This window comes from Gymnodraco acuticeps, unplaced genomic scaffold (genome assembly GCF_902827175.1).
Source record: "Gymnodraco acuticeps unplaced genomic scaffold, fGymAcu1.1, whole genome shotgun sequence".
NCBI lineage: Eukaryota > Metazoa > Chordata > Actinopteri > Perciformes > Bathydraconidae > Gymnodraco > Gymnodraco acuticeps.
In genome coordinates, this window is record NW_022990699.1 from 2,890,051 (window position 1) to 2,912,510 (window position 22,460).

Sequence of the window (22,460 nt, forward strand, 5' to 3'; positions counted from 1 at the left end):
AGTGGGTAAGTCTGGGGAAATGTTGTATTGTGTCGGGAAGTGGTTTCACTAATAACACAACTTCCTGCAGGTCATTGAAACATTTAACAGCTGCAATCATTTCAAATGTAAGGGAGGAACCAAAAGCTTAAATGTCAAGAACAAATTGTGGACGTACACACACTTAGTTGAACAGCACAGAGTTTTCTAAAGATACATACAAAATAAAAACATTAGATAATCGTTTCTGTCTGATCCAATCTGACTGGTAATTCCAGTGACCTACATTTTAGTAGTGGATTTCGCATCCAAAAATCCACTGCAACACTCACTCATGAGCATGAATTGGCACTGACACACTTTAGAGCAGTATATTCCTCTCCTTTAACATGTTTGCACAAACCTATTTTTAATAGGCCACAATAGTGCCTTGCATCCCCCCTTTCCACACGCACACGCACACGCACACGCACACACAATATAAGCATACTACTGCATAGCATCCCACTCTGCACATCATGATTCTGCATTATTCAGGCATGGCTGCACAGCAGGATGATTAATATTAATGCAGTGTATAAATCTCGGGTGGAATCACAAAGCGTGCAAAAATAGGAGCAATGCAGCTGCCTGTGTTGAAAAGACTGCTGCATAAAATGTCAGTCTTGTGAATATCACTTTCAAAGCAATATTTGAGAAGATCAGGGATGTTTTTTTGGTATTTTTCGATGCAGTTTGAGTGTGGTGAAGAATAGATATAGAAGGAAAAAGAGAGAGAGTAAAGAAAAGACATGGAACATTCATGGAAATTAAATATGGGTTGATGGTATTTAATCTCGATGGTGTGAGACTGTAATACTAACACCTGGGAGACCTGTGTGGGATTTAAAAAGAAAGGATATGAAAATACTCTTACCTGCTGGATGGAAATTGTTGTTTTTGTTCAAGGAGTGCACCGAGAAAGGAAAGGAGAAAAAAGCCGGTTAGTATTCATTCTTTTGAATTCTGAAAAATAGAAATTAATCAGATCTGGGTTTACATGTCCTCAGCTTTATGATGAATAATAAAAAGGTCTGATCTTTTGACATATCAGACACTATTGAGATGTATTTACTGCCCTGGAGATTTGTCAACAAAAATTGGGTGCCACACAGGATCACTTCCAGGGTTGCTTAGCATTAGGTGTGTAGACTTTACAAATAGTCAAACACAAATAGTGACACCAGATAGATGTTCAAGTTCATTCTTAATCACTTACGATGAACCATGGATTTCCCTAAATACATGAAAATGGAACACATTTGCTAACTACCAAAAATGAAACATTGATGAAACATGTATAATGGTGGTTTATATTGGTGAGAATAGGTCATAATGTTTTATAAGCCCCATCAGTCAACCCCAGCCAGTATATGACACTTTTATAAATCAATCAAATTAATGATAAAAACGTTATATCACTGTTATAATGTGCATTATAAATTATTATAGGAATACCATCACAATGCACTATATACGTGGTCTTCATAGAAAGTGTTCCTAAAGTAATATAATGTTAACAAAGATAAAGCTTCTCCCTGTTAAGCTCTGTTCTGCACACCCCAGAATATTATTAGCAAACCAAAAATAGTGCTGTGCCCTCCTTTCTAAACCAAGTCTTCAGAAGGTTACTTTCCCTGTCAATTGGCACCTTCTATGTGTTTCAAAATGCTGCTTACTTCATTCTTCAATCAGCTTAAACACATGCCCTCTTCTTATTATGTTATCATTTAGAAAATTCATCCTGATTACATCATCCACTCATATCAAATCACAGTTTCAAATTCCCTGACAGTTAATCATAGAACAACTAGAGTGGAAATCATATGTTGCTAGAAAATCCCAACTCGTTATATTTACAAAATGTGTCAAATGTGTTCAAAACATTTCATCCCTTACTTTGTGGATTAGTGTTTAGATAAAACTAAACGTAATCATTGTCAGTATTACAAAATAAGTACAATGGAAACCCTGTGATGTAAATGTATAGCAGCCATGTTGTTAAATTGACATATCTTGCTCTCATAGTGCCAAACACACAACTTAAAACATGGTTCCTGTGACCCAGATAATAGATGACAGTAATTGCTGTTGTTAGCACCTTCTTCCATGGAAATAATTAGGGGCACAAACTACCCTGCAGCTATAACACAAACAGGAACACACATGAATTCACATGGGACTTATTTTGATGACACAACCTCTCTGTGTTTACAACCATGACACAAACAAGCACACACATACAGACAACTGTTATATAAGACTTACCACAAACTACAATTCTTGTCATACGTGAACATATTTATGTTGTATGCTGCTTGTGACTTTAAATGTGTTGCTTTTGTCATATTGTTGTGTTCTACCTTTGTATGTCTTAAACCTATTGACTCAAGAAACCTGGAAAAAAAACATTTGTTTAAATAAAAAAGTTTTACTATCACTATTCTTATATGTTGTATTACGTTGTATAAGAAGTAGGTGAAGTAATGTGTATTTATAAACGTGTTTATAATTGTATTTCTAGGACAATGCTTCATACAATAATATATAAAATGATTTAGTCAAATATGTTAAAGGGGTATGTATTGTATAAAGCCATGCTATTGAAGCATTATGATTATTATTTGTTAATGTCTACATATTACATTTATAATTTTGAACTGTGTGTATTCAAATGAATGCCTGATAAATATAATTCATTTGATATTTCAAGTTAGCAGCAAAGTTATGGTAAAATAAACAACGTTATATTACCTATATGTATTTGCTCTGCATTGATGTTATATGATTTGTAACCACTTTACAATATCATATTATCGAATGGCAAATCAGAAAATGGAGAGGTTTCTTTTTATTTTTTGCAAAAATGTATTCCTCTATCCTAAATGGAGGCATGTTGTACTATAAAGACATGCATGACTTTCAAAAAGTAGTAGATGCCTATATGAATCTAACATACGTATCTTCCTTGGTGTTTTGTCTTTTTTTATGACTTTTTTTATCATGTTAAAAAATAGTTTTCCTCCTTTGAAATGCTGTATCAAATGAATGTTACCAGGTGAGGAATCATTAAAGTCCTTATCTTATGCAAGTATGTCAGGGTGCATTATCTTATTAATCACAGTTGCCATGGATTTTTGCTCATGTGACCATACGCTTTGTTTTCTTGTATCCTTTGATTTCTCTCCTTTACAGATTATGTTTAAAAGCTCAATAAGGCACCGGATAACTAAAAACAAGATTCTCTTCAAGTTTATTTTTCCTCTGTATACACTTATAGTCTGTTTACATAAAGTTAAATCCATACAATGTAGTACAAACCTTTCATTTGACTCTATCACCCATGTGTTACTTTGTAAAAACACAACATGATTCTATCAACACTTGGCTGCTGTGTATTCCAAGTCAGACAATTGACATTAATTACAAGAGCAAAGGCTGCACCAACACATTATTAGAGGCAAAGAAGAGTATACCAAGGACAAATACAAATATTTGCAGAAAGAAATACGACACAAATGTTTGTTCTCGTAAGATCAGAAGATAGTAGAGTGGTCAGAAATGTCCATGCACTTACAACAATAAGTAAGACAAAGAAAGGGAGAGTATTCTGCCTGAATAAAGTTATGACAAACAAACAACTGTCTGCTGAACATGTTTTCAATATTTCATTTAAAAAACAACACAGATGGAGATTTAATAATGACCATGTATATGCTACTATACCATTTTTTTTTTTTTTAAATCTTCCAGAAAAAACAACTGGGTTAGGATTTTCATCTATATTTAAGGTCAAATGTGGGATAATGCTGAGGTTATCAGCATAACTCCAACAACTTTACAAAACATATTGTTGCATTGACAACACAGAGATACAATTCTGTAATATTTGGCATCCCCAGGGTCAACATTAAATTAATCGCACAAGTTTTATTTGACAACATATAAAGTGATGAGCCGAGTTTTATTGAAATACATAACAAGGCTGCGGAACCCCTGCCCTCACTTTCAGAGTAGCCCTATCTGTACTCGCGCGCCTTAGCGTGTGTTTTTGATAGGCTGCACTTCTTTGCTTCAGAGTGTCAGTGTCTGTGCTTGAGGCGAAACGAAAATCGCCTCTCCAAGACCCAGTGGTCAAAAAGGAATCGTACCGTTCATCTTTCATCAGGGTCCCGCAGCGGTTTAAATCTGTAAAACTAGGGGGGCAGTAGGTAGTGGGAAACATGGGGAGACTAGCATTGTTTGAACGGTAAACATAACTATGCCTGCAGAGCTTAAAATAAAACACACCACTGATTAACAGCACAAAGAGAGCAGAAATAGCTGACAGAGCAATGATCAAATAGAGCGTTAAGTTATTGCTGTCCTGTGACGCATCTGCAAACTCAAAGAGTTCATTTAAAACAGCAAGCCCGTCACTAATCTCTATGCTGACTGTAGCGGTGGCGGACAGAGATGCTGGCCCATTATCCGTCACAGAAACAACAACAGTTTGTTTTGGTTCATCTTCCTCCATGAAGGCTCGCACAGTTCTGATTTCTCCTGTATGCAGACCGACCATAAACAGGTTAGGCCGCGTTGCTTTGATTATTCTGTAGGAGAGCCAGGCGTTATGGCCAGAGTCGGCGTCCACAGCTACCACCTTAGTAACCAGGTAGCCTTTAGGAGCTTCAACTGGCACCCTGTCCTCAGCAATGAACCCGGTGTTTTGGACAGGATATAGGACAACAGGTGCATTGTCATTTTGATCCTTAATGAAAACGTTAACAGTGCAGGTGGAGGAGAGAGGAGGATCCCCTCCATCTCGAGCTGTCACCTTAATTTGAAAGTGAACTGCCTGTTCGTAATCAAATAGAAGGGAAGTGAAGAGCTCTCCTGTGTCAGAGTTGATGGTGAGGAAGGAGGACACTTCTGACTTTGTGTCCTTTGATAATTGGTACAGTATATTTGCGTTAGATCCGTCATCAATGTCCTCTGCTTTTACTTTCATCACAAATGTGCCCACAGGTTGGTTTTCCAGGATGTTGGCATTGTACTCCCTCTGCGTAAAAGTCGGGGGGTTATCATTGATGTCATTGACCACAATTGTTAAAACTTTTACACTGGAGAGTGAGGGGGATCCAGCATCAGTGGCAGTGACTGTAATGTTATACTGGGGTTGAAGTTCTCTGTCCAGTATTCCGTCAGTCACTAACATGTAGTAGTTTTTGACCTCGGATACAAACTTAAATGGGACACCATCTTGGATTCTACACGTGACACGCCCACTGCTGCCTGTGTCCAGGTCATAGATGTTAATCAGAGCAACCATAGTTCCTGGTTTAGAGTTTTCAACCACGTTAGCTGAGGCTGATTTTATTTCTATAATGGGTTTGTTGTCATTGACATCAAGGACGTCAATGACAAGTTTACAGTGAGACGCCTGACCACCCCCATCTTTGGCCTGAACATCCAGCTCATGCGTACTGGCATCTTCATAGTCAATGGCACCTGACAGCCGAACTTCTCCACTCACAGGGTCAATTTCAATTACCCCTCCTATCTTGTCTGACAGGTGACTGAAAGTGTATGTTATCTCTCCATAAAGACCTTCATCCAAGTCCGTTGCATTCAGCTTCGCTATGACAGTCCCTATGGCAGAGTCTTCTGGGACAGAGGCTTTGTAAACTTGTTGGCTAAAAACTGGGACGTTGTCATTGGCGTCCAAAACACGGATATGGATAGAAGCAGTTCCTGATCTGACTGGATTTCCCCCGTCAATTCCATTGATTTTCAGTACATGTTCAGCCTGTGCCTCTCGGTCCAAGGCCTTCTTAAGAACTAGTTCAGGATAAGCATTGCCGTTTATTTGGGTACTAATTTCAAGTGCAAAATGATCATTCGGACTAAGTTTATATTCACGGACTGAGTTTGTTCCCAGATCGGGGTCATGCGCAATCTCCAGTGGAAAGCGCCTCCCCAGGACTGTGGATTCGACTAAATCTAGTTGTATCTTCCCTACAGCAAAAACTGGGCTGTTGTCATTTATGTCAGCAATATCCAAAACTAAGCTGTATGCTTGCAGAGGATTTTCAAGCAGGAGCTGGTACTGTAGGATGCAGACAATGGCTTGCGCGCACAGCTCCTCTCGGTCTATCCGTTGGGTGATCAAAAGATTGCCTGACGCAGTGTCCAGTTCACACAGCTGGCTAGTTCCTTCTGCAACAACACGGGCTCGACGAGCATCAAGCTCCGTTACTTTCAGTCCCAGATCCCGTGCAACGTTCCCGATAACCGATCCCCGCTGCATCTCCTCTGGAAGGATGTAACGGACTTCTCCAAACGACATTCCAAAAAGCATGCAAACTAATAGAAAATGCAGCCACCATTTTAAGTTTACTCGCTGGTCCATTATTAAACATGCTTTAAGAAAAAGCTGTACAGTCGCCATTACAACTAAATCCTAAACATAGACATCCAAGTAGCGAACAAAAAATGCTGCTGAATCCAACGGTTCCCTGCTTCTCTAGCTGCGTTAATCATGCTCTATTAGGAAAGCTGTCTGCTTGGATGCCTCTCTCTCTGTCCCAATTGTATTACTGCTCGTTCTCTCTCGCTCCCTCTCTGCCTCTCTCTCACGGAAAAAAAGTCTCCCTCTTCTTCCCTCCCTCATACACCCACACATCCACATACAGCATGCACACACAGCCCTGGGCTCTAACTCAATACTCCAGTTCCACTGACACAGATAAGGTGAGACACGCCATAGCATCCGTGAGCCAAACATTATAAAAGAGCGTCACCAAGAGACTGAGATGGTTATTGCAAGTGCAACAGTAGACAGTATGATATGAGACAGAAAGTACATTTGCTTATATTTTTAACAATATATTGCACTGTGACCAAGATGAACATTTGTCTCTGACAAGATGGACAGGAAAATCATAAACTGAAAATATACATTTGAAAAAATCGCGTCTTTGTAAATGTAACAATGATTATTTTTCATTGATATTATATGTGTTGATTGATAAGCGTCATAACTTCTCAGCTGTTTAAGCCATGACATGCGGTGCTTTTCCTCTTAAACTACAGAAACGGCACTGAACAACTCTATTACGTTTTTCACTGAGAGGCGTTTACTTGTTTCGGTGAAACGAATGTGCGTAACGTTTTAAAATATGTTTTATAGATATATTATCATCCACCATCTTTATTTGTGACGTAAAGTGTAAGAGTCACGTTTCTGAATCGGACACTCTGAGTGGATGCAGTCACAGCCAATCGGAGTCTGATTCAGAGGGTTGCCTGTCAGTTCCATTGTTTTGTGTACTGAGACCGTTCTTATTATACTGAGACGAGAGCCGGTAAAATCCCACGCGCGAAAACCAAATAAAAGTTGGAACACGTTATTTTAGTGTCTTAAAAGTAAACTGAGGTATGGCAAGGAAGTTTACAGCTGAGGCGTTGGAGCTGATTTTTCAAGGTGACGATGTCCATGAAAATGCAGACGAATCTGAGTGTGATTGTGGACAGGAACTGCCATGATATCATGTGTAGTCTTCAAAATTGGCAGGACAAAAAATGACAATTCCTGGCAAAAAAACGCCCATGGACACTGCCCAAAAGAATTGACTCAACTAATGAACAGAAGAAGTTCACCTTCTAAACAGTTATGATACAATCATAATACATGCGTGCAAATCTCTGTGTTGAATGTTTCTTTCAATGTTGTGGTTATCAGTTCATTTAAATAAAATAAGTAACAAATTCAAGCTCCGTTTTTATAACGTGTTTTTAATTTATGGGCAAATATCCCCTATTATAGTGTATACACATCTCTAATAATGAGTGACATATATCATTAGCTGAGGTTGTGCAGATTTCTAGGATGGGTAACACTTGATTATACTATAAATAAATTACAATGTATAAGGCAAAACACAAAAATATACATAAACGGAAATGTCCTATGTGGGTCTCAGAGGGTTTTAAACACCGTTGCATCGTTTTCTCAACTTGTAATGAGATACCACTTAAATTGCTGAGCATATTAATAGTTGATGTAAATGAATGAAATGTGTTATATTTAAAAAGGGCCTATATGTGTGTTAAATGAACTCAAATCTATTAAATGTTACTATAACTATAGAAAACAAATGTTTTATTGAATAATAAAACTGGATGATTTGTTTTATGGAAAAAAAGTCAATTTATAATTTTAATTTAAGAAAAAATAATGAACTCAAAATAAACAAGGCATCAGTTCATTTTTTTCTTGGGCAACTGTGACAAACTTGACCTCCTTTCAGGCAGGTAACATAAAGTCTCAACTCGAGGGATTGACAATACTTACACTACAATTACACTAGAGAACATTGCAGCAAGGACACAGATGAGCTGAAGCTGTCAAGTATATTTCACTGGTAAAAGTGCACACAACTAAGAGCAACCACGTGTGTGTGTGTGTGTGTGTGTGTGTGTGTGTGTGTGTGTGTGTGTGTGTGTGTGTGTGTGTGTGTGTGTGTGTGTGTGTGTGTGTGTGTGTGTGTGTGTGTGTGTGTGTGTGTGTGTGTGTGTGTGTGTGTGTGTGTGTGTGTGTGTGTGTGTGTGTGTGTGTGTGTGTGTGTGTGTGTGTGTGTGTGTGTGTAAGAACGTATAACAGGCATGGCAAAGAAAACGAAGAAAATGGGTAGACTTGATTTTTCAGCACCAAGGAGAGAGACAAGTTTAATGTAAGCTTTAAAAAACAAATGTAGGAACACAGAAGCCGTTTTGAACGGAAAAACCGGCTTCAATAATAACATATATTACTACTTGAATCACCAAAGAATTTCAAACGCCTGCTTAATAAGAAATAAACTATGCTGTCGAATCGTGATGCATTTGTAGCCGACCATAGAGGTAAACCACTTTTCGGCCACCGTAGTGTGGGAATCTGACGTCATTGTCACCTGACGGTGTCACCTGATGTGGTCACATGACCGGTGACCGGGTAAACAGGAAGTCATCAAACGTTTGCAGTCAGTTTAAGAAAGTCTCTCTTGGCTGCAGGGTCACTGGTCTTCTCCCTCTCAGAAAGGTAGGAATAACAATTTTAAGGTGGCTCATTTAGTTTGGGTTTTATTAGGGCCAGTGCAAGACGATATTTTACCGTTGTCGGAGGGAAATTCTCCCGACAGGCACGAGACCGGGTCTGTTACGAGCAATTTGCTTTTAAATGGTGTTTTAAAGCGGCGTTTTTAATTGTGTTTTAAGCAACCTATGTATGTGTTTTACAGAGTTCAATGCACACAACCGGCCCAGCAACCCGGGATATTAAGTGACCATTTCCCCGGAAGGATCGAGCTGAGTTGGAAAATAACTCAGTGAAAGTATGTCTTGTTTTTAACTCTTTAATTTTATATTGAGTTGGTGAATGAGGCTGGCAAGCAACTAACATGTTACAGTATGTTGTTTCCTTTTAAAAAGGACCAGGCCAGCCACTGTCCTATAGTGTTCTTTGTATTTTATTGTTCATTTTCTTCATGTGCAGTGTATGGCAAAAATGATTTTCTTGTTTGTGTCTTAGGTCTCTGCGGCGCCTGGGCCCGGGTGGAACGCTGCCTGCCTTCAGTGTAGGGACTGCACGGTGTGACACTTTATTTTCTTTATGCTAAATATCTCTCTGTTATTATTTTATAGAGATTGTGGTTTGAATATTGCATGCTTTCGTTGTTTTGGTGTGTGGCTTTTCTTGTTTTTGTCCCTCACGATTAGCAGGCACTGCAACCCAGCGGACCAGGCCTGCCCAACTGAGGAGGGTAACTTATATACGTGTTGAATTATATTTGCCATTTTAACACTTTGCATGAATTGACATTTTAAACAGTTTCCAACACTTGTTAAACAAAGCTGCGTATATTTTTGGAATTCATGCCTCTGGCATAATTGAACCTATTAAGGGAAGCTTTAAAATCGGTCCACGTCATACACTTACATTTAGGGTCCACGGGTTCCTCCTGCCCCTTAGCAGGAGGTGGCGTTGTCAGTGACTAGCTTTACATGCGGTTACCACAGTAGTATTGCGCAACAGAGGTACCGCCCACTTCTGCATTCCCTTCACTTGGTAAACAATATTTAAACAGCTGATACCTGATAGTTCTTTCCTGTTCGACCGAGACGTTTCCGGTAAGTCTCCACAATTATCGAGTTAGTGGCATGTTAGGCTCTGGGTGTTTGACTTTTACACATTACTCCAGCAGACTGTAGCTTTGCCCGTGACGGTGACAAGACCAGCGGTATTGTGTGTGAGGGGCTGCGCTGTCCGAGGGACATAAGGTATGAGCGATCATGGTTTTTACAAAGACTGTTTATGGCATTTCTGTAACATGTGCTTTGTTCTTCTATAGATTGTCCGCCACTGCTGTTTTGTTTTACTGTTTTGTTTCCCTTATTTTGGTTTGTTATAGTCAGAGGTGCAAATAACTTTTTTTAGGGAGTTACTCAGACCAGGAGACAGCGTTTGGTACTCACCCCACACGAAGCGTGGTCCTCCTCAGTGTCTACTTCACTGTCTATTTACATTTCTTGCATGCTAGATGATGAAGATGCACCTCCCTGTCTCTTAAGCCTCCGAATTGCTTTCTTCAAAACTTGTTGCCAACACTGTGAAGTCCTTGCATTTCCTGAGGCAAAGTTGAAGGATCAAATACTAAGATATTATCACATGACTTGAAATCATATCTGATTTCAGATGTGGGAAGTTACTAAGTACACTTATTCAAGTACTGTACTGAAGTACAATTTTGAGATATGTGTACTTTACTTGACTTTGATGCTACTTTGTACTTATCTAAATGGTGTACTTTTACTCCATTACATGTATTGAATACCTTTTTAGTTATTTTACAGATCTGGATCAATGATGTGAAATATAATCAACTCTTAAATCAGACTTTAGTTCCACCTGGAGTAAATTTACAAGCTACCCTGCAGTATACAAAGTCATTACAGCTGCACCTTAACAGCTTTGATAACACTTTAATGATCAATAATTATAAAACATATCATATTCTGAAATGGACCAATCTGCACAATGACTACTTTTACTGTCGCTACTTTCACTATATTTTGATGATAATATGACATTACATTACATTACATTGCATTTAGCTGACGCTTTTATCCAAAGCGACTTACAATAAGTGCGTTCGTCCAACAAAATACAACTTGAAGAAAACAGAATCAATGTTTTAATACTTTTCTAATTTTACTTGAGTAACATTTTGAATGCAGGACTTTTACTGTAACAGAGTAACAATATCAGAGTACTCCACCTCTGTCTGATTCCAAACTCTTCCATTAAAACCCTGAGTACGTTGGCAACTGTGTTTTAAATAAAACTGCAGCAGCTTGACCACAGAGCGTGAACGTTGTGATCAAGCTGATTTTGCGCAGTTCTCCAGTGTGTGTGCGCGGGGCGCAGCATGTGCACAGGGGAGTCTCCCACTGCAGCCAGTTGGCGAAGTTTTGGCACAATTATGTTGTTCATACTGACGTTAACCCTGTCTGTGCACACGGCGACCAACTCTGTTGTCCAGTTATCTAAGCCTCTGCCTCCTGTAAAGCTTCATAGAAAGTCCGAAGATCTTTTGCAGGGAGTGAAACGGCAACGTAGCTGCTTAATGTATTGTTGTTGTACATGACTAGTAGTTTACTCCGTTGAGTGTTGACAAGAAACACGTGTAGACGAAATATGTGTTTTTGTTTTGAGGTACGCAAAGGCGCGTAGTGACACAAGTGACGTTAGGCAATTCAGATTTGTGCCGCGCATGCGTACCTGTTATCTGCATCCCTGGTTATAGTAGTTTGTTTTGATGCTTTTGTGTACATTGTTGCTCCAATTCCTAGTCTCCCAAGAGTAGTAGTGTTATTATTATCTCAATGAATCTTATCCAATGAATTGATATACTGTTGTGTTTTGTGTCTTTTGTTGAGGGATCCAGCACCCCTGACGTGAGCGGCAGCCTTGGGAGTTGGGATTCAGCGGTGTTAGGCCCCTCACGTTCACTTCACTGCCCCTAAGTGTGTGTTTAGTTCATTGTGCACCTTTCTTCATGTATCACTTTCTTATCAGTTGCTGTGTCTGTACAGGGCACTTACTCACCGCCACTCACATGTCGTGTGAGTGGCGATGAGTAATATTTAGATTTTACCTGCTTGCTTCACCCTCCCAACAGTAACTGTCTGAGCTCATTTAGTCAGTTTTAGGCTGGATACAATTTTAAATAGCATTCTTGGTGTAGAAGAATTCATAATAGATTGTTGTTTTTACTGGTTAAAGTATTGTTTGTAAATGTGTCTGATATTGATAAATACATATTATACACTCTTGGGAGAAAATCCTTGTCTTGAACCTTTTTGTTGACTGCCAACTGTATCGTGTTTCTTTAATTTAATCTGTGGAGTTTTTGCTGTTTGATACATTTGAGTTAAAGGGCCAATTTGATCAGTAGAACAGCTCAATTTGAGGCCGTGTGCACGGCCGCAGTTACACATTATAAAGCCCATTTATGCGTTAAATATCGATCTTAGTTACTTGTAAAGTTCCATGATTTTTGCTCGACCTTATATTGTCTAAAATAGTCGTGTAAAGACAGAGAATGACAAACATATCTGAACAGCTTGATCATCACAGTGCAAATGGTGTCAACAATTCCTACCTCGGGAGAAGAATCACAGTCTCCAAACACTTCAGCAAAGTCTGAAGGGCTTTTCCTCAGAGTCTGGTCAGCAGGCAGTGTGTTGTCATTGTAAGATGACACGAAATTAAAGTCACTGGTTCTGGAACCTGTTGTCAGGTAGGCGTCATAATTGTAAGCGCTGCGTAAAGTTCCTGTTCCGTCAACATCTGCGTAATTAGGAGGGAGATAAGCGCTGGGGATGGTGACTGCTCCATCAAACAACAGTCTGGGCTTTCTCCTGCGACAAAACCTCACACCCAGGATGATGATGATGAAGGTGAGAAAGAAGGTGGACACGGAAACCAGTGCGATGATCAGATAAGAGGTCAGTTTGGAGTTCTTCTCATCATAAGAAATATCCTTCAGTTCTGGCACCTCAGCCAAGTTATCAGAGATAAGTAAATACATGGAGCAGGTGGCAGAGAGAGAGGGCTGTCCGTTATCTTTCACTGACACAACAAGGTTCTGTTTCATGCTGTCAGACTCAGAAATGTCCCGCTGTGTCCTGATCTCTCCGCTGTGGAGACCAATAGTGAAAAGTCCCGGATCAGTGGATTTGACTATATGATAGGACAGCCAGGCGTTCTGTCCGGAGTCCGCGTCCACCGCGATCACTTTGGACACCAGAGAGCCTCCGTGTGCAGCTTTGGGGACCAGCTCGGTCATGAAGGAGTTGCCCTCCGGGGCGGGGTACAGTATCTGAGGAGAGTTGTCATTCACATCCGATATGAACACACTGACGGTCACGTTGCTGCTGAGCGGAGGAGAACCGTTGTCTCTGGCCATCACGTGGACTTTAAAACTCCTGAACTGTTCATAATCAAACGTCCTCACAGCGTGGATCACCCCCGTGTCTCCGTTAACAGACAGATAGGACACCGGGGCACCGTTCACCTCACCGGGTAACAGAGAATAAATCACGGTACCGTTTTGTCTCCAGTCGGGGTCTCGTGCAGTAACGGAACATAAAGTGGAGCCAGGTTTGTTGTTTTCAGTCACATATGCGCTGTAAGACTGCTCCTCAAACACAGGTGGGTTGTCGTTGATGTCTGCTACCGATAACTGAACAGTTTTAGAGGAGGACAGAGGGGGAGAGCCCTCGTCAGTGGCAGTGATTGTTATGTTGTAATCAGATACTAGTTCACGGTCCAGTTGTCCTGTGGTCACCAGAGAATAATAGTTTTTAATAGAAGGAACCAACTTAAAAGGGACGTTTTGCTGAATGGAGCAGCGGACCTGTCTGTTATTCTCAGAGTCTCTATCCTGCACGTTAATGATGCCCACCTCTGCACCAGGTGACACGTTTTCAGGTATGGGGTTAGTCAGGGATTTTAAACTGATAACAGGGGCGTTATCATTCACATCAGTGATATAAATGATTACCTTAGCATACGATGACAGCCCGAGCCCATCTTTTGCTTTAACTCGTATTTCAAATAATGTGGTAGTTTCATAATCGATACGACCAATCACTCGTATCTCACCGACTTTTCTATTAATACTAAATAACTTCTTGACATGTTCAGTAACATGTCCAAAGTCATACGTCACATCTCCGTTGACTCCCTCGTCTGCATCAGTAGCGCTCACTGTGACAACTACAGTGTCTACAGGAGAGTTTTCAGGCAGACTGGCTTTATAGACGGCCTGGCTAAACACTGGGCGTTATCATTAGCATCCAGCACAGTGACGTGTATGACTACAGTACCTGATCTCTGAGGAGAGCCTCCATCTAAAGCTGTGAGGAGCAAATTAATCTCTTGCTGATTTTCACGATCAAGTTCCTTTTCAAGAACAAGCTCTATTGAGTTTCCATCAACAGACAAAATGAAATGATCATTCTTTTTGAGGCTGTACTGCTGAACTGAATTCTGTCCTACATCCGCATCGTGCGCCTCCTCTAGCACAAAACGAGCTCCCTTGTCTGCCGACTCACGGATTTCAATATTTATAAATTCTTCGTTAAATTGTGGCGAGTTATCATTAATATCCTGAATGTGAAGACTAATCCGATGGAGCTCGAGGGGATTCTCCAGCACCAGCTCGTGTTTTAGGATGCACGAAGCCTTTTCTCCACAAAGCCCCTCTCGGTCAATCCTGTCGGCAACAATCAACTCTCCGTTATTCAGGTTTATGTCACAGTAACGTTCATCAGTCCCATCGCTGTCAATTCGGGCTCTTCTGTTAGAGAGCGCGCTCCTTTCCAGCCCGAGATCCTTGGCCATATTTCCAATAACTGATCCTCGTTTCATTTCCTCTGGAAAAGTGTAGCTCACGTCTCCATACGCAGCATGCAGGAAATAAACCACTACAAAGAAACCGCACGTTTGAAACGAGATTACGTTGGAATCCATCATCGACTATAAATTCCTTACAGATTGAAGAAAAAGGAGAATAAAGACAGCTCAACTACATAACACAAGGGACAGCGAATCCAGGGTGACTGTCCCTATGTAGGCACAAGAGCAGAATAAGGAACGTCCACACAGAAGGAAAAGGAATTCAATCATCTTAAAGCAGGCATATAGCGCCACCGTGAGTTAATTTTGACGACAATACTGATTTAAAAAAAAAAAGGTTTAAAATTGACCACATCCTGCGGTTCTCTTCTGAATACAACTATAATAATGTAAAATAAATATTCGAAACATCATTTATCCATTCAGTTTAAACCAGGAAACTCATAAATTCAACAAGTGTCCCAGTACATAATCTTGGTTTTGAATATTCTACTTATCTCTTACATATACACATCTGATTTGTTTTTAATCGTATGTTTTGTTATTGTGATGATCCAGTCTATATATACTTTTGTTTAGGAATTGTATATGATTCACTGTTTATATCATCTGATAGCATCCTGTGCAGCCAACATATAAATAAATACATCTACATATTTGTATTGACTTGTTAGTAATGCTGTGAATAAGGATGTCTTCCCCTGCTTTTAAAAGTAGTAAAACTACATTTGCGGAAATTACTATAGTCAAGATAAGCTAATCTGAAGGGTTGAAAAAGGTGGAATACAGAGCACGTGCATCTTCAGTTGGATTAAAAGGGGAAGTTGTTTTTTTATATTTTAAAGGAAATTATGTATTAGTTACAATGAGACACAACCCTTTAAAGATTTAATAATTTACATTTTGTACAAGCATTTATATATTTTTGAATCCATCTTAAACCAGTCATTATGAGGATCTGCATTTTTTGTAACATTAACTTCATTTGGATTTCCTAAATTGCTTGGTTTATTTAAATTACCGATGAAAAAGATCTCAAAGTATTCTTTGTGTGAAGTTGTGGAGAAACTAAACAAAAAGCCTCCATCAGCTGTTCAGCACCAAGGACAGAGAAATTAGCAGACAGTCAAACATTTCTGTCTGAAAACAGAGGACATTAAGAGTAGTGTCCTGTTCAACAAAAAATACCACAACCCTTAAAGTTAACCTGTACCATAATATAGACGTGCAATTCATATTAACAGAAGATATGGTTCAAGATGATCCCAAAGCTTAACCACACCATAAACAGTAAAATATGCATTGATCCACCTCTCACCTTAATCTGAAAAACCACAAGACTGGGCAGCATAAGGATAATAAATGAAGGCTCATCACTTTTAACCCGGTATACCCACAAAAAACAATCAGTTACAAAACCTGTTACAAAACCTAATAGACTAGAACAAGTAAAGAAAGTCCCTTACTCTGTCAGCATGACCTGCCTAAACTACTTGTGTGAAACTGGGAGTGCATATTGATGAACAAGTGATGTTCTGTCAAGTTAGAATCTGAAAATCTATCATAATAGGTCTACAAAACACAACCAAGCCATACAGTGAAAAGACAGGTTTAATAATATGTATTATTTTTACTGTCAACATTTATTCCTCACAACCACAGTGGTAAGAAGAGAAAGCAATCAGCAGAATAAACTGAAGCGCTGTGGACTGGATTACAATGCAATAACACACAAAATACTGGTTATGCTCTCATCCTAAATAACGAGAATTAGTAGCATCAGCATATCAATAAATTGTCAGTCGTTCCGCTGTTAATGTATATATAAAAACATCTGCTGGATAATATTATAAGATTTATACTCTGGCCTCAAGAGTAAGATCAACGTGTAAATGTATTTATGTGGCAGACACATTTTACCAAAGCAATGTGCAAATGACTTCCAATCCAATAACTCAAAAAGAATAGCCCAATGTCCCAGCTCAACATCAGCAATCAACTTAATTTATGCTGACCAAAAGATAACAAGACATCTCCAATAACTATCAGCCACAGTAAATGACAACATTACAGACAATCTGAAAGATTTAGAAATGAAAACTTTTGATAATATGAAAACTCGGATGACTTTGAATAAAAACAAAACATTTCCATGACAAGTTCACTCTCGTATAACTAATTTATATGTTTCAAGAATCGATTCATTTACGTAACTTGATTGAAAACAAAAATGATCAAGTGACGTAAATTAACAACGAGCAAAACTCTGATCTAATAAACCTAAGGTTAGTTATTTACTGTATGAAAAAAAAGGAACCGGTTGAAATAAAAGATTTCAAAAATCTGAACAACAAGCTTGTTGAGGAAACATAATTTTATAAAACACAAACCTTTGCAATAACTGCTTAACACAGAAGGCACATGGACTGAAACAAGGGATATAAACACACAATGACAATAATGCAACACAACTGATGAAGTATAAAAACAAATCCTTGAGTTTATCCAGCTATTTAATGTGCAATTCACTAAGAATAAAACATTTAAAGGAAACTGTGTTTGAATGTATGGCTATTTATTTATTGATACAAGATTTGACAAAAGTTGCTGTGCGTGTATTTATACCTCTAAACACTACAAAGGAGAAATTAATCCGAACAAAGCAGGGAAGAGCTACTTCAGGAGGATGAACACACATTTAAAGATATGGGTTGTGTCCCTACCTCAGGAGAAGAATCACAATCTCCAAACACTTCAGCAAAGTCTGAAGGGCTTTTCCTCAGAGTCTGGTCAGCAGGCAGTGTGTTGTCATTGTCAGATGACACAAACTTAAAGTCACTGGTTCTGGAACCTGTTGTCAGGTAGGCGTCATAATTGTAAGCGCTGCGTAAAGTTCCTGTTCCGTCAACATCTGCGTAATTAGGAGGGAGATAAGCGCTGGGGATGGCGACTGCTCCATCAAACAACAGTCTGGGCTTTCTCCTGCGACAAAACCTCACACCCAGGATGATGATGATGAAGGTGAGGAAAAAGGTGGACACGGACACCAGCGCGATGATCAGATAAGAGGTCAGTTTGGAGTTCTTCTCATCATAAGAAATATCCTTCAGTTCTGGCACCTCAGCCAAGTTATCAGAGATAAGTAAATTCATGGAGCAGGTGGCAGAGAGAGAGGGCTGTCCGTTATCTTTCACTGACACAACAAGGTTCTGTTTCATGCTGTCAGACTCAGAAATGTCCCGCTGTGTCCTGATCTCTCCGCTGTGGAGACCAATAGTGAAAAGTCCCGGATCAGTGGATTTGACTATATGATAGGACAGCCAGGCGTTCTGTCCGGAGTCCGCGTCCACCGCGATCACTTTGGACACCAGAGAGCCTCCGTGTGCAGCTTTGGGGACCAGCTCGGTCATGAAGGAGTTGCCCTCCGGGGCGGGGTACAGTATCTGAGGAGAGTTGTCATTCACATCCGATATGAACACACTGACGGTCACGTTGCTGCTGAGCGGAGGAGAACCGTTGTCTCTGGCCATCACGTGCACTTTAAAACTCCTGAACTGTTCATAATCAAACGTCCTCACAGCGTGGATCACCCCCGTGTCTCCGTTAACAGACAGATAGGAGGACACCGGGGCACCGTTCACCTCACCGGGTAACAGAGAATAAATCACGGTACCGTTTTGTCTCCAGTCGGGGTCTCGAGCAGTAACGGAACATAAAGTGGAGCCAGGTTTGTTGTTTTCAGTCACATATGCGCTGTAGGACTGCTCCTCAAACACAGGTGGGTTGTCGTTGATGTCTGCTACAGATAGCTGAACAGTTTTAGAGGAGGACAGAGGGGGAGAGCCCTCGTCAGTGGCAGTGATTGTAATGTTGTAATCAGACACTAGTTCACGGTCCAGTTGTCCTGTGGTCACCAGAGAATAATAGTTTTTAATAGAAGGAACCAACTTAAAAGGGACGTTTTGCTGAATGGAGCAGCGGACCTGTCTGTTATTCTCAGAGTCTCTATCCTGCACGTTAATGATGCCCACCTCTGCACCAGGTGACAAGTTTTCAGGTATGAGGTTAGTCAGGGATTTTAAACTGATAACAGGGGCGTTATCATTCACATCAGTGATATAAATGATAACCTTAGCATAAGATGACAGCCCTAACCCATCTTTTGCTTTAACTCGTATTTCAAATGATTTGGTAATTTCATAATCAACAGGACCAATTACTCGTATCTCACCAACTTTTCTATCAATACTAAATATTTTCTTGAAATCTTCAGTAACATGTCCAAATTCATATGTCACATCTCCGTTGACTCCCTCGTCTGCATCAGTAGCGCTCACTGTGACAACTACAGTGTCTACAGGAGAGTTTTCAGGCAGACTGGCTTTATAGACGGCCTGGCTAAACACTGGGGCGTTATCATTAGCATCCAGCACAGTGACGTGTATGACTACAGTACCTGATCTCTGAGGAGAGCCTCCATCTAAAGCTGTGAGGAGCAAATTAATCTCTTGCTGATTTTCACGATCAAGCTCCTTTTCAAGAACAAGCTCTATTGAGTTTCCATCAACAGACAAAATGAAATTATCATTATTTTTGAGGCTGTACTGCTGAACTGAATTCTGTCCTACATCCGCATCGTGCGCATCTTCCAGCACAAAACGAGCTCCCTTGACTGCCGACTCACGAATTTCAATATTTATAAATTCTTCCTTAAATTGTGGCGAGTTATCATTAATATCCTGAATGTGAAGACTAATCCGATGGAGCTCGAGGGGATTCTCCAGCACCAGCTCGTATTTTAGGATGCACGAAGCCTTTTCTCCACAAAGCCCCTCTCGGTCAATCCTGTCGGCAACAATCAACTCTCCGTTATTCAGGTTTATGTCACAGTAACGTTCATCAGTCCCATCGCTGTCAATGCGGGCTCTTCTGTTAGAGAGCGCGCTCCTTTCCAGCCCGAGATCCTTCGCCATATTTCCAATAACTGACCCTCGTTTCATTTCCTCTGGAAAAGAGTAGCTCATGTCTCCATACACGGGATCCAGGAAAATAAGGAGGAAATAGAAGCCACACGTTTGAAACGAGATTATGTTGGAATCCATCATCAACAATGAATTACTAACAGGCTAAAAAAAAAAGCGAACAAAGACAGCTCATCCACATAACACGAATAGCATCTACTGACTATCCTATAGATAGGAGAACAATAATGAACGTCCACACCAAAGGAAGCAGGAAGACATCTTAAAGCGGGTATATAGCGCCACCTTGAGGTTTTCAAGAATACTCATTTTAAAAAAGTACAAAATGGAAGGTTTCAAATTGAGCATATCCTGCGTTAAACTTCTTATAATCTGTTTATTAAATACACACATATTATGAAGCACAAGAAATATGTGCAACCGCAATCCTTTAGGTTTAACCAAACAGTGTCAACAAGCACTTGTTACATTAGGCATATGCAGGCTATGCCTTTCATTAATATCTTGTCTTGCATATCAATTCATGAAATTATTGTTTTTACTTGTATGTTTAGTTATTGTGAGTATCCAGTCTATACTCTTCTTAAGACAGGGTGTCATGCTAACCGAGAAGCCAGTATTTTTTTTAATAAACGTTTATATTAATTATTTGTTTTCCTTGCTTTGAAAAAAAGGTGAAACTACATTTCCTAATAAAGAACATATTCATTATAACCATTATTGTCACATTTGCAGGGTTGTGAACGTTTGGAAAACCGAGCACCTGAGTCTGTAGCTGTCTGTAAAATGTTCAAAGGATTATTTATGTGACAATCTGTTACATGTTTATAAATACAAAATGTAGATGTTTATAAGTTTACATATATTGTACCTACAGCTTTAACCAGTCATAATGTATCCCTGTGGTTTGATCACAACATTAACCTTCATTTTCACTTTCTTATTTCCTTTTGGTGTATTCGAAATCAGGGAGAAACCAAAGTAGTATAGTGTTGTAATAAAAAGTGAAAGTGTGGGAAACTTGAATAAAAAGCATCCGAAAGGAAAAGGGATGTTCAGCATCGAGAACAGAGGAATGAGCCGAGACACTCAAACATACTTGAAAACAGAGGACATAAAGAGCAGTCATATGAACACACAAAGACAATAGCTATCTTTTCCCCTCTCCTGGAAAGAGGGAAAACTCCTTTAATCAGAGTAGAAATTAATTATGCAATTTCTGAATGTGTATCTACAATCCAACTCCAAAATTAAATAAAGTCAACCAGGCCAGGCAGCATATAAACTGTTGTATACAACAGTTTATAGCGACAGCAGGAAACAAACAAAGTGGCTGAGAGGCCGAGGCTGGGCCTGTTTGCTCTTTGACACGCTGAGATCAAAACTCTGTTGAATAATAATGAAAACTGGGATGATCAACTTATTTTCCTTAGACATAGATATTGTTATGATAATCAAAGCAATCATTAAACTTGCACAAAAAGTACAACGACCCCGTGTCACCCTCTCTGCCACACAGACACACACCTCACGCAAGTCAACAGGATGATTACTCCCCTGAGTGCTGCCCATAACCATGTGACTCAAACCAACCAACCCATAGCGATCTAACACATATCTTATAATAATACAAACCAGTACAAAACAAATGTGTATATTCAAAATGCATGACTTTGTACGTGTCATGGCTCCTGCAGTTAATACACATTACTAAAACACAATAAATCCAAGTTAAAAACATCAGGCAGAAGAGCCTTTACTAAAATACATGTCCCAGAAAAACTATCTAACCTGAAATTGAAAGTATTTCCTTCTGTATACCTGTCCAAACTACCTGCATGAAACTCAGACTTTATTCTGATGGAACATTTGACAGAAAGGGACATATAGTGAAAGACAGAGAGAAACCATAGTAATGGTGTGAAGTTGATGAAAGTGTGAAGAGAACTAAACAAAAAGGTGCATCAGCTGTTCAGCACCAAGGACAGAGAAATGAGCCCATACATTTAAACATATTGGCCTGAAAACATAGGAAATTCAAAAGAGAAAATCACATGAACACACACACACACACACACACACACACACACACACACACACACACACACACACACACACACAGATAAAAAGGCTGTGTGTGTGTTTTTGTTTCTTAAGAACAAAGTCCTTGACCCTTAAAAACTGCCTGCACTGTGACACTATGGACTTGTATAACACTGTGGATCTATAGAGAATATGCTGTTTTAGGGTGATCGCAGAGCCCTACCACACACAGTAAAATACTGATTCAAATGGAACTACTCCTCTTCTAAAACGGGGGTAATCATCAAAGAATAGAGATACTTTATTGAGTTTGTCAACATGTATCAACAAGGAAAAAGCAGATGGATTAGAGCCAACTCTGACTATATAAAAAAAACGATAATAAAACAAGCAGATCTGGCAGCATATAGCCTAGAAACAAAAATATTGGTATAGATGTATTGCTTTTAATTTGGTAATCCCACAGAAAACAA

The 22,460-nt window shown here is 39.6% G+C and overlaps 3 protein-coding genes and 1 long non-coding RNA gene across 8 annotated transcripts in view; 1 reads left to right on the plus strand and 3 right to left on the minus strand.

Moving 5' to 3' along the window:
• The window catches only part of LOC117555816 (protocadherin gamma-C5-like), a 248,914-nt gene that overhangs the window by 204,726 nt on the left and 21,728 nt on the right, over positions 1–22,460 (minus strand). For 2 of the 4 annotated variants that reach the window (XM_034230832.1, XM_034230821.1), the window contains exon 1: positions 17,686–20,064. The exons of the other annotated variants lie outside the window; for them this stretch is intronic. In XM_034230832.1, coding sequence (XP_034086723.1) covers positions 17,686–20,064 — 2,379 coding nt within the window. Of the gene's footprint in view, positions 1–17,685; positions 20,065–22,460 lie in introns of those variants that run through there. 4 annotated transcript variants of the gene reach the window in all.
• Positions 3,253–6,608, minus strand: LOC117555828 (protocadherin beta-7). The gene has a single exon (XM_034230845.1). It carries the CDS (start codon positions 6,446–6,448, stop codon positions 3,983–3,985), a length of 2,466 nt encoding a protein of 821 aa, XP_034086736.1. The 5' UTR covers positions 6,449–6,608; the 3' UTR covers positions 3,253–3,982.
• LOC117555852 lies at positions 8,989–12,381 on the plus strand. 2 transcript variants are annotated; one of them, XR_004570461.1, is made up of 4 exons: positions 8,989–9,079; positions 9,279–9,371; positions 9,569–10,317; positions 11,985–12,381. It is a non-coding gene; the product is annotated as an uncharacterized LOC117555852 (long non-coding RNA). The 2 variants fall into 2 exon arrangements; XR_004570459.1 differs by lacking the exon at positions 11,985–12,381 and having other exon boundaries at positions 9,569–11,000.
• Positions 14,201–15,791, minus strand: LOC117555848 (protocadherin gamma-C3-like). The gene has a single exon (XM_034230863.1). The coding sequence runs from the start codon at positions 15,077–15,079 to the stop codon at positions 14,330–14,332; it is 750 nt and encodes a 249-aa protein (XP_034086754.1). The 5' UTR covers positions 15,080–15,791; the 3' UTR covers positions 14,201–14,329.

Bases quoted from the DNA above. Each gene is read 5' to 3' on its own strand.
- LOC117555848 (XM_034230863.1), bottom strand. From the start codon at position 15,079: ATGATGGATTCCAACGTAATCTCGTTTCAAACGTGCGGTTTCTTTGTA.
- LOC117555828 (XM_034230845.1), bottom strand. From the start codon at position 6,448: ATGGCGACTGTACAGCTTTTTCTTAAAGCATGTTTAATAATGGACCAG.